The sequence below is a fragment of the Embiotoca jacksoni genome, unplaced genomic scaffold (assembly GCF_022577435.1).
Source record: "Embiotoca jacksoni isolate LCO1_2020_lvr unplaced genomic scaffold, fEmbJac1.0.p SCAF_9, whole genome shotgun sequence".
Lineage (NCBI taxonomy): Eukaryota > Metazoa > Chordata > Actinopteri > Embiotocidae > Embiotoca > Embiotoca jacksoni.
The window spans coordinates 4,975,498-4,989,450 of record NW_027185447.1 but is presented as its reverse complement, the minus strand read 5'-3'; the positions used below and the strand labels follow the sequence as shown (position 1 = coordinate 4,989,450).

At 45.1% G+C, this 13,953-nt stretch overlaps 1 protein-coding gene across 1 annotated transcript; it reads right to left on the bottom strand.

Annotated features, from left to right (window-relative positions):
- Positions 1-203: 203 nt before the first annotated feature.
- Positions 204-13,341, bottom strand: impdh2 (IMP (inosine 5'-monophosphate) dehydrogenase 2). The gene is given in 16 exon segments (XM_069140886.1): positions 204-668; positions 993-1,076; positions 1,880-2,023; positions 2,665-2,809; positions 3,022-3,165; positions 5,163-5,234; positions 6,121-6,216; positions 6,563-6,653; positions 7,115-7,159; positions 7,161-7,315; positions 8,366-8,453; positions 8,789-8,995; positions 9,387-9,461; positions 9,570-9,671; positions 11,107-11,155; positions 13,153-13,341. Coding segments are annotated over 16 exon segments (1,617 nt in total). The 5' UTR covers positions 13,251-13,341; the 3' UTR covers positions 204-646.
- Between the last annotated feature and the right edge of the window lie 612 nt (positions 13,342-13,953).

Sequence of the window (13,953 nt, the reverse complement as noted above, 5' to 3'; positions counted from 1 at the left end):
ACTTCTGAAGGTCTATTCATGGGGTTTAAAGCGGAACCAAAACTGAAAGCGCTCGTCCCTGTGAACATCAGTTAGTGACAGGACCGTCACCACGTGTATCCTGGAGACGAGCGTCCACAGAATCGACCCGACGTTTCGAGGATGCAATAAAACGTCCGTTTTTAAGTTGCGCAATCGATACAAAAAAAACAGACGACAGCAACTTGTGGAAAAACACATGAGCTTTATTGTTGGACGACTTTTATTCCTTAAAATGGACACAGCAGGACACAGGAGACATTTGATTTCAACAACATGAAAGGCATTGGATTTATCATTTGACTCAATCAAACGTGCACTGATTGATAAATGCTTAATTCCCTCCCTCCCTCCCTCCCTCCCTTCACACACACACAGACACACACACACACACACACACACACACACACACACACACACACACACAGTCTCACACAGACAAACACAGATGATGCATAGATGACACTGGCAGGAAGACTGATGAATCCTTGGAAACGGACTGAGTTGATCTGAATGAGAAGTCAGGTTGTGCGTGTGCTGCGTATGACTGGAACCGGGTCGGGCGAGTAGTGTGCGTTTGCATAATATGGCTGTTGGAAGGATTCTCCATCTGAAGACGGGCTGCTTCTCAAAAGAGCCGTTTCTCATAACTGTGGGAGAAAGAACAGTCATTCAGAGAGGAAAAGATCACACGACCATCCGCGATGCTCGCTGAGATTTCCTGTTGAGAATGAGGCATCGGTTGCCAGAGTGGAGGCACTAAAGAGGAAGTTTAACTGAAGGCCTGAGTGGTTGTGGCGAGACATGAAACTAAGAATCATTAAGGCAATGAAATATGAAACCAAACAAAAGAAAATCTGAATCTACTGAGATGAGGGGACCTGTGCTGAAGAAACACGAGTTTGTGTTCCTGTGTGTGTGTGTGTGTGTGTGTGTGTGTGTGTATGTGTGTGTGTGTGTGTGTGTGTGTGTACCTGTGCATGCTGTGGACCCCACCCTCCATCTGAGCTGATGTTGTTCTCTTTTCAAATTTCAGATCTCCCGAGTACATCATGGCTCTGATGGAACAAAACAAACACGATTGTGACAAAAACAAATCCACTTCAACGTACACACCGAGGAGGAGAAGACTAAATCTGTGTCCCAAACCCACGTTACACACCCAGTTTGTACAGTGTCTCGTCATCATTATAATATACAATTTTGGCAATTAGTTGCTAGATAACGCAACTGTCAAGCCTATAAAACTGCTTTACACTAACAGAAATAAGAAGATATGTAAAGTCAATCAAACTGTGACCAGAGGATCACCTCCAGTCAAACTTCTCTAAAACCAAAATGTCCAATGAGAAGCGATCGCAAAGTTCCTTCTGAGGAAGGAAGCAATAAGGTCGGTTCGCAAGTATTCCGAGTCACAGCGTCCGATCAACATCATCACCTGCGTTCCACTCGTTTTCGTGGCCGCTGCTGTATGTGGTGCCACGGGGGGGGACGGGACGGGACGGGACGTGAAGAGGGCCACAACACAAAGACAAACAGAGGCTTCGGCACCACGTCAGCAAATTTCCTTCGAGCGAGCGAGCACCATTTCGAATCTATCCTCATATCACAACACAATAAAACGTCGATACTTCAACCAGCTCTAGAATACAAACTGAATGAGTACGTGTTGTTGTGTTGGGACACCGCAGCTCTGATCGCAGGTGCAACGTTTACCACGATCACCATCCGACTGTATTTACATGCTCATATTCGCTAAACGGCTTCAAACGGCTCTGACTAATGGGAACGTGATCGTTCACAAGATTTAAAAGTACTTCCGACACGAATTGGGAGTCTGCGTGCACGTTTCCATTTTTACCTGAGCTGGGTGAGACTTTTGGCTCCGATGTCCTGACAGGAGTGCTGAATGCCAGCCAGCAGGTAGGGGACAAACTTGTGGATGGATCCTTTGTCCTGCACCGCTCCGGAGACACCCTGAGCCACTTTGATCTTATCACTCTCGCTGCGAGGAGAAAGCGGGGGAGATTAGCGGAGGCGGTTTGGTGGCTTTCAGCTGCTTTCACACTTGCACTGCAGCCCTGAACTCACCGAGACGGTTGGGAGAGGAGCTGTATGTGAAATCATCAGTTCATCATCTCACTGACTCTACCCTGCGATTCCTAATGCAAAAGTTAAACGTCCACGGAGTCCAATGTCTGGAGGGCTCCATGTGTGACCGTGTTCAGATCGGATTCTCAAAACATTGTCTGGAGTTCCCGCAAGAAAACGGCTCCAGAAGCACCTGCGGGGTGTCGTGTTGCTTACAGCCTGCGTGCTGCCACCTAGTGGATCAACTTGTGCTGCATTATAAGGGGGACTGAACACCCGCAGCCTCTTGTGAAATAAATGGATCAAATTGAGTAAAGTGTCAGCTTCAGTGTTTTCTCGCAGGCTCATCAGTCTTCACCACAACCAGGCAGTAACGTCTAAATACTGGAAACCACTGAGAACCAAATGAGGAAGAAGTGTCTGCCGGGGTAAACTTGCAAAAGATTACCTCGGACAACAAAGAGATTGGCAATACTCCTTTAAAAGGGGAACAGCTCCCTTTCCTATTTCTTGGAGTGGTAAGAGTGAGAGCGTTGCTTTATCATGTTTGTGTACCTGAAGTATCGGGTCTGGGAGCCCAGGTTTTTGTCCATGGCGTCCAGAGAGCCCATGCCGCGGTATTTCTTCAGCCTGATGCCATCAGAGAAGAAATATTCACCAGGAGCTTCGCTTGTGGCAGCCAGCAGAGAGCCCATCATCACTGCACACACAAGGAAAACGTTAGCGAGGAGAGAACCTGAGTCCCGGTTGTTTGAGTGCTGTTTTGTGTTGGTTTTTGACTGACCGAACACAATTCTGTCTGAAACAAGGAGACGTATTTTAGCGTCATTTAAAAATGGATTTCTTCATCAAATCTAAAATGAAGTAAGTTACATTGTCGTCTCAACATATAAACTAAGCCATCATCCGCACCCGTGGATGCTCCCAGCGCGACGGCTTTGGCGATGTGTCCGACGGTCTGGATGCCGCCGTCGGCGATGACTGGCACACCGAAACGCCTGGCGTACTCCGAAACTTTGTAGACAGCCGTGGCCTGCGGTCTGCCACATGCCAGAACTGATGGGGAGGAAGAAGAGGGAGACGAAGAAGGTTTAAGATAGCGTGAGTAAATGCGCTGGTCAGACCGTCTTAGTTTACAACATTCACCTGACAGAAGATATTCAACTGAAGCTCCGTCAATTCAGCGCTTCCGTCTTTACAAGCAGGTTACTGTTTCCTATTACTGTTAAATGTCTCCAGTTTATAGGTGCTGAAATGTTCTACCTTGGAATTGTCAGCTGACTGATCCTTTAATAAAGTGACATCAACAAAAGTACATATTGATGAACGGAGCTTTGATTAGGGGGGGGGGGGGCGTGCTTCGACGTGCCAGGAAGTGACGTGAGCAACACGGCGAATGAGCACGCAGGCCGGGGACGCGTCTCTTTCCGTTACGCTGGTTGAAAAGTGAGAATGAGGAAGTTAAACTTGTCACGTCAGCAGACAACACTTCGCTGCCCCAAGACTCGCATATTACACTCTGCCTCTGCTCGCAATAACATCACGTAAGATTTCTGGCAGTAATCTTTCACACCATCAGGTGAGAGGAAGGGAAAAACGTGTCGACTGAAACATCCCAAATCCTTTTTAAAAAAAACAAAAACAAACAAACCACAAAACCTGTTGCTTCCTGTGAATCGAGGGCCTCCTGGTACTTACCAAAGCAGTGATCCTAATAACCCTCCTGTAGTATCGTGTGTGTTTGATGGTCATAATCTCAGAGAGGAAATGTTGTAAAGGGCTCTTTGTATCATTTATCCACATTCGAGTGCAGCAGCAGTGTTACTAGCAGAGGTGCGGTCGCTGCTACCTTCAATTATTCAAGGCTTGGGGAGGGGGGGGGTGATGGGGGGGGGGGGTGATGGGAGAGGTGGGGGTTGTAGGGTTGTACAGTCGGGACACGGTATGTTTGACCGCGACACCCATCTCGCGAGGTCGATCCCCGTCGGCGTTAACGGGCCACAAGAGGTCCAGGCTGCAGCAGACATGCTCGCCTCAGACGACCTGCACACAACGCCCCAGAGAACCGACAGAAACAAGCTCCAGATGTTCTGAATGCGAGATGGTCTAAATGAAAAAAAACAAAAAAAAAACAGCAAATGGAGGATTCGATCTTTAATCGAACTGCCAAATCTGACTGGACTGACAGAACTCTCGCTCAGGTCCAACTCTATTATGTACGGCGTCTGTTATCAGAAACTATGGAGCCCAATATGTTTGAATTGTTACTGTCTGGTCTTAGGTCCGAAAACATACGATTAAAGCGCGAGAAAAAAAAAAGAAAGAAAAGAAAGGCAAACAACGAAGCCATTTCAGCTGCGATGCTGCTCAGACGCCACGCAGACATTTACAGCCATGCTGAGTGCAAAGATCAAAAAAGGGTGGCAGCACATTTTAACATGGGCTTTGTGCAGATGACCAGTTATTTTATTACAATTGATCAAGTGCTGGAGAAACCTGCCTGCCTGGTTCCGACCAGATCACCGTCATGAACACGTCTGCTAAACAGAGACACCCTGTGGCTGACCGTCACACCGTGGACCAACGCTGCCGTTTACACTTTCCACACTCAGGATTACGTGTTAGAAATGGAGGAGAGCTGCAGTTTAAACCAGACAGAAATATGAGAAGCAGCAGCCACAAGCTGACCTGTGGTATCCGTACCCGGAAGACACATACGGATAGTATCGCAACCTCGCGACGTCATCAAAACCAGAGACCGAAAGGTCAGTCAAGTGTGTGGAGGAAGGCAACATTCACTCAGGATGACTGGCGGGTTAATGTGGACGCAGAAACAAGAAAAAACCCCAAAACTCCAGCTCTCAGATCCAAATACAACTACAGATGCAAAGCTGTTATCCAGCCATTGCAGCAGACTGTGAAGTGGAGGAGGAGGAAGAAAAGGAGGAGGAGGAAGAGGAAGAGGAGAAGGAGAAGGAGAAGGAGGAGGAGGATGTGAGACATAGTGACAGTGGAGCCAATCAGAGCCCAACACGAGCCAGCAGGGAACTTACTGGAGTATCCTGTAACAGTAGTTGGGGTTTTGGGGCTGTGGAACTTTATAGCTGGTGGTACACTGAGGGGAGCTGGACATGGACACAAACACACTCACACAAACACACACCATACAAACACCAGGGGTAGGTGAGAGGTAGAGGAGAAAATTTAAAAGGAGGAGAAGGTAGATCGGTAGGACGACAACCACATGAAGATGACAGACAAAAATGAAGAAAACAATAAGCGAAAGAAAATGAACAAGAACTGCTGATTTAAGAGGAATCATTGTCAAGATTAGGAGACAGACACGAAGCACAGAGACACACAATATGTATAGACCTTCACTGTACAAAACAAAGACCCACAAATTCAACCCTGTGACAGTTTGGATGCAAAATTCAAACCCAATTTTTGCGCGTAAAAAAAACTGAAATTAAAAGCTTCTTTTTGTTTACTGGCTACCAACCCACCTAACGGCACCGTTTAAACAACAACTTCATGTCTCAAGCTAGAATCAGACAACAATTTGAACAAGGTTGGACCGAACTACACACTGAACCCCAAACAGACAGCCGATCAGACGGGAGGAGCTACAGTCAGAAATACAACAATCTTTGTCCCCAAAGGCAACAAACACAACGATGACAAACTATGTGAGAAATGCTCATGTTTCTGTCAGGAGTCTCATCGAGGCGTCCTGTAGATGCAGAATCGCTTGTCTTCCACGGAGGGACACCACACCGGTCGTTTGGTCGCAGCATTTGGATCACTCCAGCAAAATAAACTTCAAGCATCCCGCTTTCTACGGCCGCAGTCGTTCAAATAGTTTAACCACGTAAAAAAAACTGTATTCACGTCCACCAAAATGTTCCAGCTTCAGTAACCCAATCGTGGGGTCCAGGTTGGCCGAGAGCTTTGTTGTGGATGGGAGCAGGAGCGGCAGGTGTTTGTTGTGTTTGGCCGCCCGTCTCTCACCTTCCTGTGTGATGCAAATGGAGCCGCTGCCCATCCCCACCCTCAGGGCGTCCGCTCCTGCGTCGATCAGGTTCTTGGCCTGAGCTGCAGTCACCACTGCAGCAGAAAGGGGGAGACAGAGAGGCTTTCAGAGCTGGATGATGACCAATGTGTCCTCTGGTGATCAACCAGCCACTAACAAATGAGTCAAAGGCATCAATTGAGCTCAGCCAGTCTTTTGAACAGAGATGATCTTTGCATTCACAACTGATGATGATGATAATGATACAAAGTGAGCTTCCTCTTTTCAGGAATGATGTGATTTTAATTAATCATTAACTGGTGCAAATGTACAAACAGCATCTATTCTTTAGATCTCCATATAAAAAGCAGGGATGAATGTAAATACCATTTCTGACTATTTCTGACATGATGGTGTGCAGCTAAAGATAAATGTAATTACCGTTGCCTCCGATGACCTGAAGGTCAGGGTACTTGTCTTTGATATATTTGATCATGTTGATCTGGAAGATTGAGTTGCCTTGAGACGAGTCCTGGAGGCAGAGAAGCAACGCACAGTTATGTAGAAAACATTATGCCGTTCACTGACATGCAGACTCTAAAAAGCCAATGTCCCACGTTGTTATGCCTCCAGATCAAAGCAAAGGATTCAGCACGCCATTAAATCTGCTCCACCAGTCAAAAGATCAATCCAACACGCCATCTCTCATTAACAGGTAACCAAGTGACTGTGCATCCATGAGACAGCTCACCTCCTGTTTGCTCTCCGTCAGCAGGCCCACAGTTAATAAAGCTAAACCCACTACAACCTGTTTTTGTTTTGGGACTAACGCACACCTTCCCGATCTGCATCACAAAACTTAAAACTGATCCCGGTACAATAGTTCAGGCCAGTTTAAACCCAGCCCATGATATTACCTAGACTTCCCTCCCCACGGTATTTGTTGCGAACAAAGTGCATATCTCTAAAGACTACAGCCGAAGACCTGCTCACCAGTACGACCACATCCACTCCACTCTGCACCAGCAGGTCCAGGCGGGTACTTGTCGTCGTTGTGGGTGCCGATGGCGGCGCCGCACAGCAGCTGTTTTCGAGAATCTTTGGCGGCCAGAGGGAAGTCTCTGTTCTTCTTCAAGTCTGTGCGGGCGATGATGGACACCAGGGAGCCCTCTTCATTCACTATGGGCAGTTTACCTGCAGGAGCAACCAGAGACATGGAAACCTGCTCATGCAGACGAACCTGTGTGAAGGTTCACTTGTTTCATGGCAACATTTTCCCCCACAGACCCAAAGCAGATCAGAGTGTTACTGACCCCTTTAGACAGGTTTACTGGCCCGGCAAACAAAAATGTCCTCCCATAATTTTGGTGATTTATTATACAAAAAAAATTTCCCCTCGGGGAAATAACCTAACCTAACCTAACCTAACCTAACCCTACAAAATAAAATCAACAGCGACGTTCCTTTCAGATGTGTTTGTAAGAACAGAATGTATGATAATCACATATCAGTGAGTATGGATGACTTTAATAATAAAGTCTGGTGTCAAGAACATAAGACGGTGCCGAGACATCTCAATGTGTCCAACGGGAAACTTGTGATGCAGCATGCGATCAATATTCTTGCAGACGCGCGTGCATTTACAGGTGGAGATTGTAACCCCGGTTACCTTCTGTTGCTACAACTTAAAGATGTTCCCTAAACGCCTCATGCATGACCTCGCTAGCTCGACGGCTGTGCACAGAAAGACTTTTAGTCCACTGCAGTGAAACTAAAGACACGCGTGTGGCCAAAAATAAGTTGGTTTGGAAAGAGTGAAATAAGGTGATTTTAATGATCTGGACAGGCTGCTCCCGAGCAGCCTCCTTCAGTTTGTCTTGATGTTTCACGGCACTGATGTCCACCTTTGCAGGGAATCACCAGCAAACTGTACAAAACGTACCACAGCGTCTGTTGTCCACCCAGAATCATTGTTGTTTCCATAAAAGTGGACAGTCCCTCCTTCCTTCTGCAGCATCGTACGATTCTCGTATGTTTCTTTAGCGATGAGAGCGCGTCAAATAATAATGTATTGTCCTTCCACATGTATGAATTTCAGCTTGCCGTGTATCTTGAAAACGATGACGGGCCAATCAACTTCTCCAGCCTGAACTTTTATAGCCGGTGGGCCATCAATTATGTCAAACTTGTGTTTATTAAAAATCAAGTGAAACAATTACAAAAAAAGAAAGAATTCCTTCTCACCTTTCTTACTCCTCTGGAGGATCTCATTGGCTTCTTTCAGTGTCACTCCAGCAGGGGCGACAACTAGATCCTCTCGTTTGGTCATCACCTGTCAAAACAGAGTCCGTTTCCAAGAAATGTGGTTACCGCTGGTATTTCTAAAGATACTTTTTTTATTTGAAGAGAAATATTGTAGATAAATTCAGCCTCTGGATGTGTATCTGATTACACTTGGGATCATTTTTTCTTATTTCAACTTAAATGCATGTTGTATTTTGTAGTTACTTAAAAGTTTTGTAGTAAATAATGCAAAATTCTGAAGTCTTAATATGTGCAGTTTCCCCTTAAAATATCAACACTTAAGTGTACAATCTCACTTCATCAAGTCAAAGTCTTTTGCTATGCAGCATCATCGTAGTAGGACATCTACACTCCTCCACCCACCTCGCTCAGTGGCAGGTCGTGGTCCTCTTCCTTCAGAAAATCAATGTCTCTGGAGGAGATGATGCCCACCAGCTTGCCGCCCATTTTGCCGTTGTCTGTGATGGGAATGCCGCAGAAGCCGTGGCGAGCCTTGGCCTGAAAGACGTCACGCACTCGCTCGCTGGGGCTCATCACCACGGGGTCTGTGATGAAGCCCTGCTCGTAGCGCTGGAGGACGGACGGGGAGGGAGAGAGGTGGGGGAGGGGGGGGGAAAAACAGGGATGTGGAGGTGTCAAGGGCGGCAGACGAAGGAGCAGTGAAGGGAATAAAAAGAAATCACTGCCTACACGCTACAGCTGGGGGGGGGGGGGGAGGATGCCGAGACAAACGAGGACGTAAAACACACACAAAAGATCACGTGAGACAAGGAAGATGAAGACACAAAATTGACATACAAAAAAAGAGAAACCGAACAGAGAAAGAGTCATGACACTGAAAGACGGGAGGCTGAAAGAAGAAAGGGGAAATAAAAAAATAATCAAATTTAAAAAAAAAAAAAAGGAAAATGAAAAGAGGACAGGAAAGAGGAACAGAGAACCAAACAGTCTTCATGACTACCTTGACTTTGCGAACTTCATTCGCCTGGAACTCGGGGGTGCAGTTGTGATGGATTAAGCCGATGCCACCTGTTAGCTGGGAGGAGAGAATACATCAGCATGTGAGTGAGCGTCACAGCGTCCAAACGTGGTGGCAGAACAACACGCAGTCTAACAATCCAAGGACACCGTGTGTCGTACTGACTGCCATGGCGATGGCCATGTTGCCCTCCGAGACCGTGTCCATGGGAGACGAGACGAAGGGGGTCTTCATGGTAATTTGTTTGGTGAGCGCCGATGTCAGGTCCTGGACAAGAGACACATCACAACACTTTCGCTCAGCCTTTTATAGCTTCACGTCACAGCGGGAAAAGCACAAAATTAAAATATTTAGCTGCTTCAACTTCAGGATCCTCACATTGTGTCACGGCTTCCTGACTCTCCTACTGTGACAAGCCGTGTAATAATTCCTTACTGCAAACCAATCGTGGACATTAGTACCAGCTAATCTTTGTTAATATGCGAGCAGTCAACACGCTTTGATGTGGAAATGGAGCAAGACGAGCTGTGCAAAGGCAATCAAACTTTAACGTCGTGTTTTTCCTATGAATTTGTGATATTTCGTCGTCCGAGTTAAATGAGCCGTTTTACTCGTCTGCAATTTATCGGGTGATAAAACGGGCCAAACCGATACGTCGGTTGGGTTCAACAATACACACTCAAAACCTACGTAGGGTTAGTGTGTACCGTGGATTAGGGCTTGAATGTTGGTTGTGAAAAAGGCAAATAGTCAATATTAAACTTCATTAGAAAAAGTTCAAGTAAAGCACTTTGAATGGTGTTTTATAAACACACTTGCCTTGCCGCATGTCAATAGAAAATAATGTCTCTTTTATAAACTTTATAAATGACAGATAGTCTGTCTTTTTGTGGTTAATGGGTGTTGATGATTAAACAAGAAGGACATAAAAAAATCAGTAAAAAGGTGCCAAACCAGCAGCTTTGTTAATCATTATTAAGTGTTCAAAGCCAACATGTTTGGTTATAATATCTTCAATATAATTATGATGTTTTAATTTGTAGTGAATATTGCCCTGAAATTAGAAACGGTGAGGGTTGTAAATGATGACTGTGTGCAGTGATGTCTGCCACAATGTCTCCCAGTGAAAGTGTCCAGAGTCACAGAGACTTTAAAATCACATACCGGGGCTTTAACTTGTGAAGCGAGGTGCGGTGTGTTGTTTGTTTTTTTGCTGATGCAGCATTTCTTGTGCAGTTTGATGGACTGTGTCACATAGTCGCACTTAGAAAAACACATTCTTCTTCTTATGAAGTGATAAAACACACTGAGCAGTTTCAGTGCTACAGCCTCACACAGTTTGGGAAGCCCAGTAGTTTGTGGTGGCTAATGTCAGCAAACCTTTAATGTATCCAAACTGCATAATGGATAACATCTTCTCAGTTTTGGTGACTTTGGGATTTCTGTGACAGTGTTTTGTTACCGAGTCACAAGAGCCTCCTCAGATGTGGAGAGAGTACATTTTACTGCTCGGCTCTCTGAAAGCACCAAGAAGCCTAGTCCAGGTTATATTTGTGATGGGCAGCACACGTCTGATAACCCCACCCCCCCCCACCCCCTCTTCCTCCTCCATCCCCTCAACATCAGATTAGCACAGCACCACAACATCACATTTAATCTGATTTAGCGGGTCGGTGAATATTTGTCCTTCATCTCCACTCACCACTTGGTCGGATGTGAAGTCGATGTAGCCCGGCAGAATCAGGAAATCACTGCGGAGACAGAGAAAGGAAAACATTTAGAAGATGTTAAAATAAACAGAGGTCCTTCAACACCGGTCCATCCTGACACCTTTGAATCCGCCTCAACTAACAAAACACTGAGAACTACAAAATTAAGGTGAACACCAAATTGTTACCATCTGCTTCAACTCACCAAGTTTAACTGTACAGTTAAGAGACCTAAAACTTTAACGAATTCATGTCAATCTGACAAAACACGTGAACAGATTTGGTGCAGTTGGAGAAAGTCAAGAGCGTTTGAGTAAAATATTTACCAGCTATTGTTCAGAAATAGAAAACCATGACATTGAAGGAAAACTAAATTCCAAGCCGAACATTACATGAATTTCTTACGCGGGACTTTTCAGATGGGGGGGTGGGGGTGGGGGGGGTCATGTTACCGAAGAGTTCAAAGCATCCAGGCAGTGTAAGTACGAGTGGCAGAGAGGTCTCGTGTACCAGAAACAGTCAGCGGAGTAAGATGGCGTTCCAGCATGTGGCTGTCAGCCGTTTAACCAGCGTGACAACATTTGAATACGCCTCAACAGCATTCAAACACACCTATGAAGTAGTGGATTCACTGGACCATCGGTGCAAAGTCGCTTTTTATATCATTGTACTTCCTTCCTCAAAACTCAGTGTTAACTGCTTCTGTGTTTTCTTATTTATTTTGAATACTTTTTTTAATTATTTTTATTTGTTTATCATTTAATTGATTGGTTAATAAGATGTCCATCACAGTGTCCTGGAAGCCAAAGTGAAATCTTACAATTTCTTGTTTAACCCAAAGATATTTCATTTAAAAAAAAAAAAATACATACAGAAACACAAATACGATTTTTTTTTTTTTTCAGATTTGAGAAGCTGTGGCCAGCAAATGAAATGAGTGCATCGTTTGCTTGATTAATGACAAATTGAGCTTTTACAAAAACTGCTGTGAATTTTCTGTCAATCAATTACCATTTAAAGAGTAAATTATTACAAATGTGCCGGTTACAGCAACAGAAATGCAAAAAAAAAAAAAAAAAAAAAAAAAAGACCCATTTTATACTACTGTTATTTAAAAAGCATTTTGGCTGCAATTGTAAGCCTGAATGAACTGTTTGTACTTATGGAGAAGTACCAAGCAGCTGCTCTAAACATAGCTGGAGTCCAGAGTAACAACACAGGGCTGCATAAGGCAGCACCTAAATTTAGGGTGTGCACACTGAACCTCCACGAGGCTCCAACTCTGATCCAACAAGTGGTTTTTTTTTTTACTTTCTAAGACAAGAAACACAAATATTTTCCAACTGGCAATGTGTGTCTAAAAAGATGAACCCGATCACAGTCTGCTGGTAAAGTTCAACTATTCATGTGACTTCCCTGATGGCTCAGAGCCAAACAAGATGGTCTCGTAGTGACAACATGTGTTGACATGTGGTTCAAACAATGAGAGTAAAACGTTGGTTCATATCGTTTCCTTAAATTTAATGTTTGTGTTTTAAGCACAGAGGTTGTTGTTTTTTGTGATTACCCTTTCAGAGATACCGAGTTTAAGAGTTGAGTTAAAGCTTGCGTGTGACGACATTAACTTAAAACGAGCTTTTAGTTTGGAAAAAAAAAAAAGAAGCACATTTGTGACATTGGCAGGCCAATCCTGTAACTTTGATCACAGTCAGTGAGTCAAGACAGCCCAAATGAAAAGGCTTCAACATATCACTGTTGCATTGAGAGAAATAAATAAATCCAATGTTTCTGGATATTTTTTTTGGGGGGGGGGGGGGTCGATTAACCGGTAATTAAATGTGTAGGTAAGTCACCAGTTTGGTTTTAAATTCAAGAAAGTAGGCTTTAATCAGTCATTTAATGCGGGTGGTGTACGTTGGCTCAGTGGGACCCTGGTCTCACTTCCCGAGTCCATCACCGAGTCCAGACGTTGAAGGAAGCGTCAACGTCTGGACTCTCCGTCCCGTCGGCCCGGGGCGGAGGAGTGTGGGTTTTTTTACTTGTATGTGAGCCCGTCTCCCGCGGTGAACAACTGCTGTCCCGTCAGCCCGTCGTCGGGGACATAACCGGTCTGGCCGCTGATCAGGTAGTCCGCCATGCTGTCCTCGACCAGTCCTGTGTTTGTCTTCAGCTGGTAACCGTTCACCTGAACGAACTGATGAACGAATACAGGAAGAAAAAAACAACAAAAAAAACACACGCACACACGCGCACGCGCGCGCGCTGGCCAGTGCGCAGCGACCGAGAACTTTCTTCCCTCGCGCAGCGAGTTGATCGACTCGGACAGGTCCCCGTCCGTCGTCCTGCTCCGCGCGCCTCCGAGGTGCCTCCGGTTGTCTTAACGTTTACAAACCGAGCAGAAAATGTCGGTGAGGAGGTTCATTCGTTCTTTGTAAGGCCTCAAAGCCAGTCGGAGCCGACAGCTCATGCTCTGTCTAAAGGTCCCTCAGACACGTGCATCGGTGCTGTCTGACAGCGTTTCCGACGACGTCACATCCGGCCGACCCGACCCGCCCCCTCCTTCTGTATTGTTGCAGAGGGACTCGTTTTTATTATATAAATAAAATATAAGTAAAAATGACTATTGTACAGTCATATCTGAAAATGTGTATACACAAATCAAGAGCTCTCTTTTCCTTGCTTCATCAGCATAAGTTGTGTTGGTGTAAAATATTAAGTCATATTTTGGTGTGAAATTGTATATATATTTAGAGCAGCGACCCCAGGAATAGCATAGAAATAAGGCATACATATCTTTGGAAATAAGGAATCCATCTATATATATATATATATGTGTATAT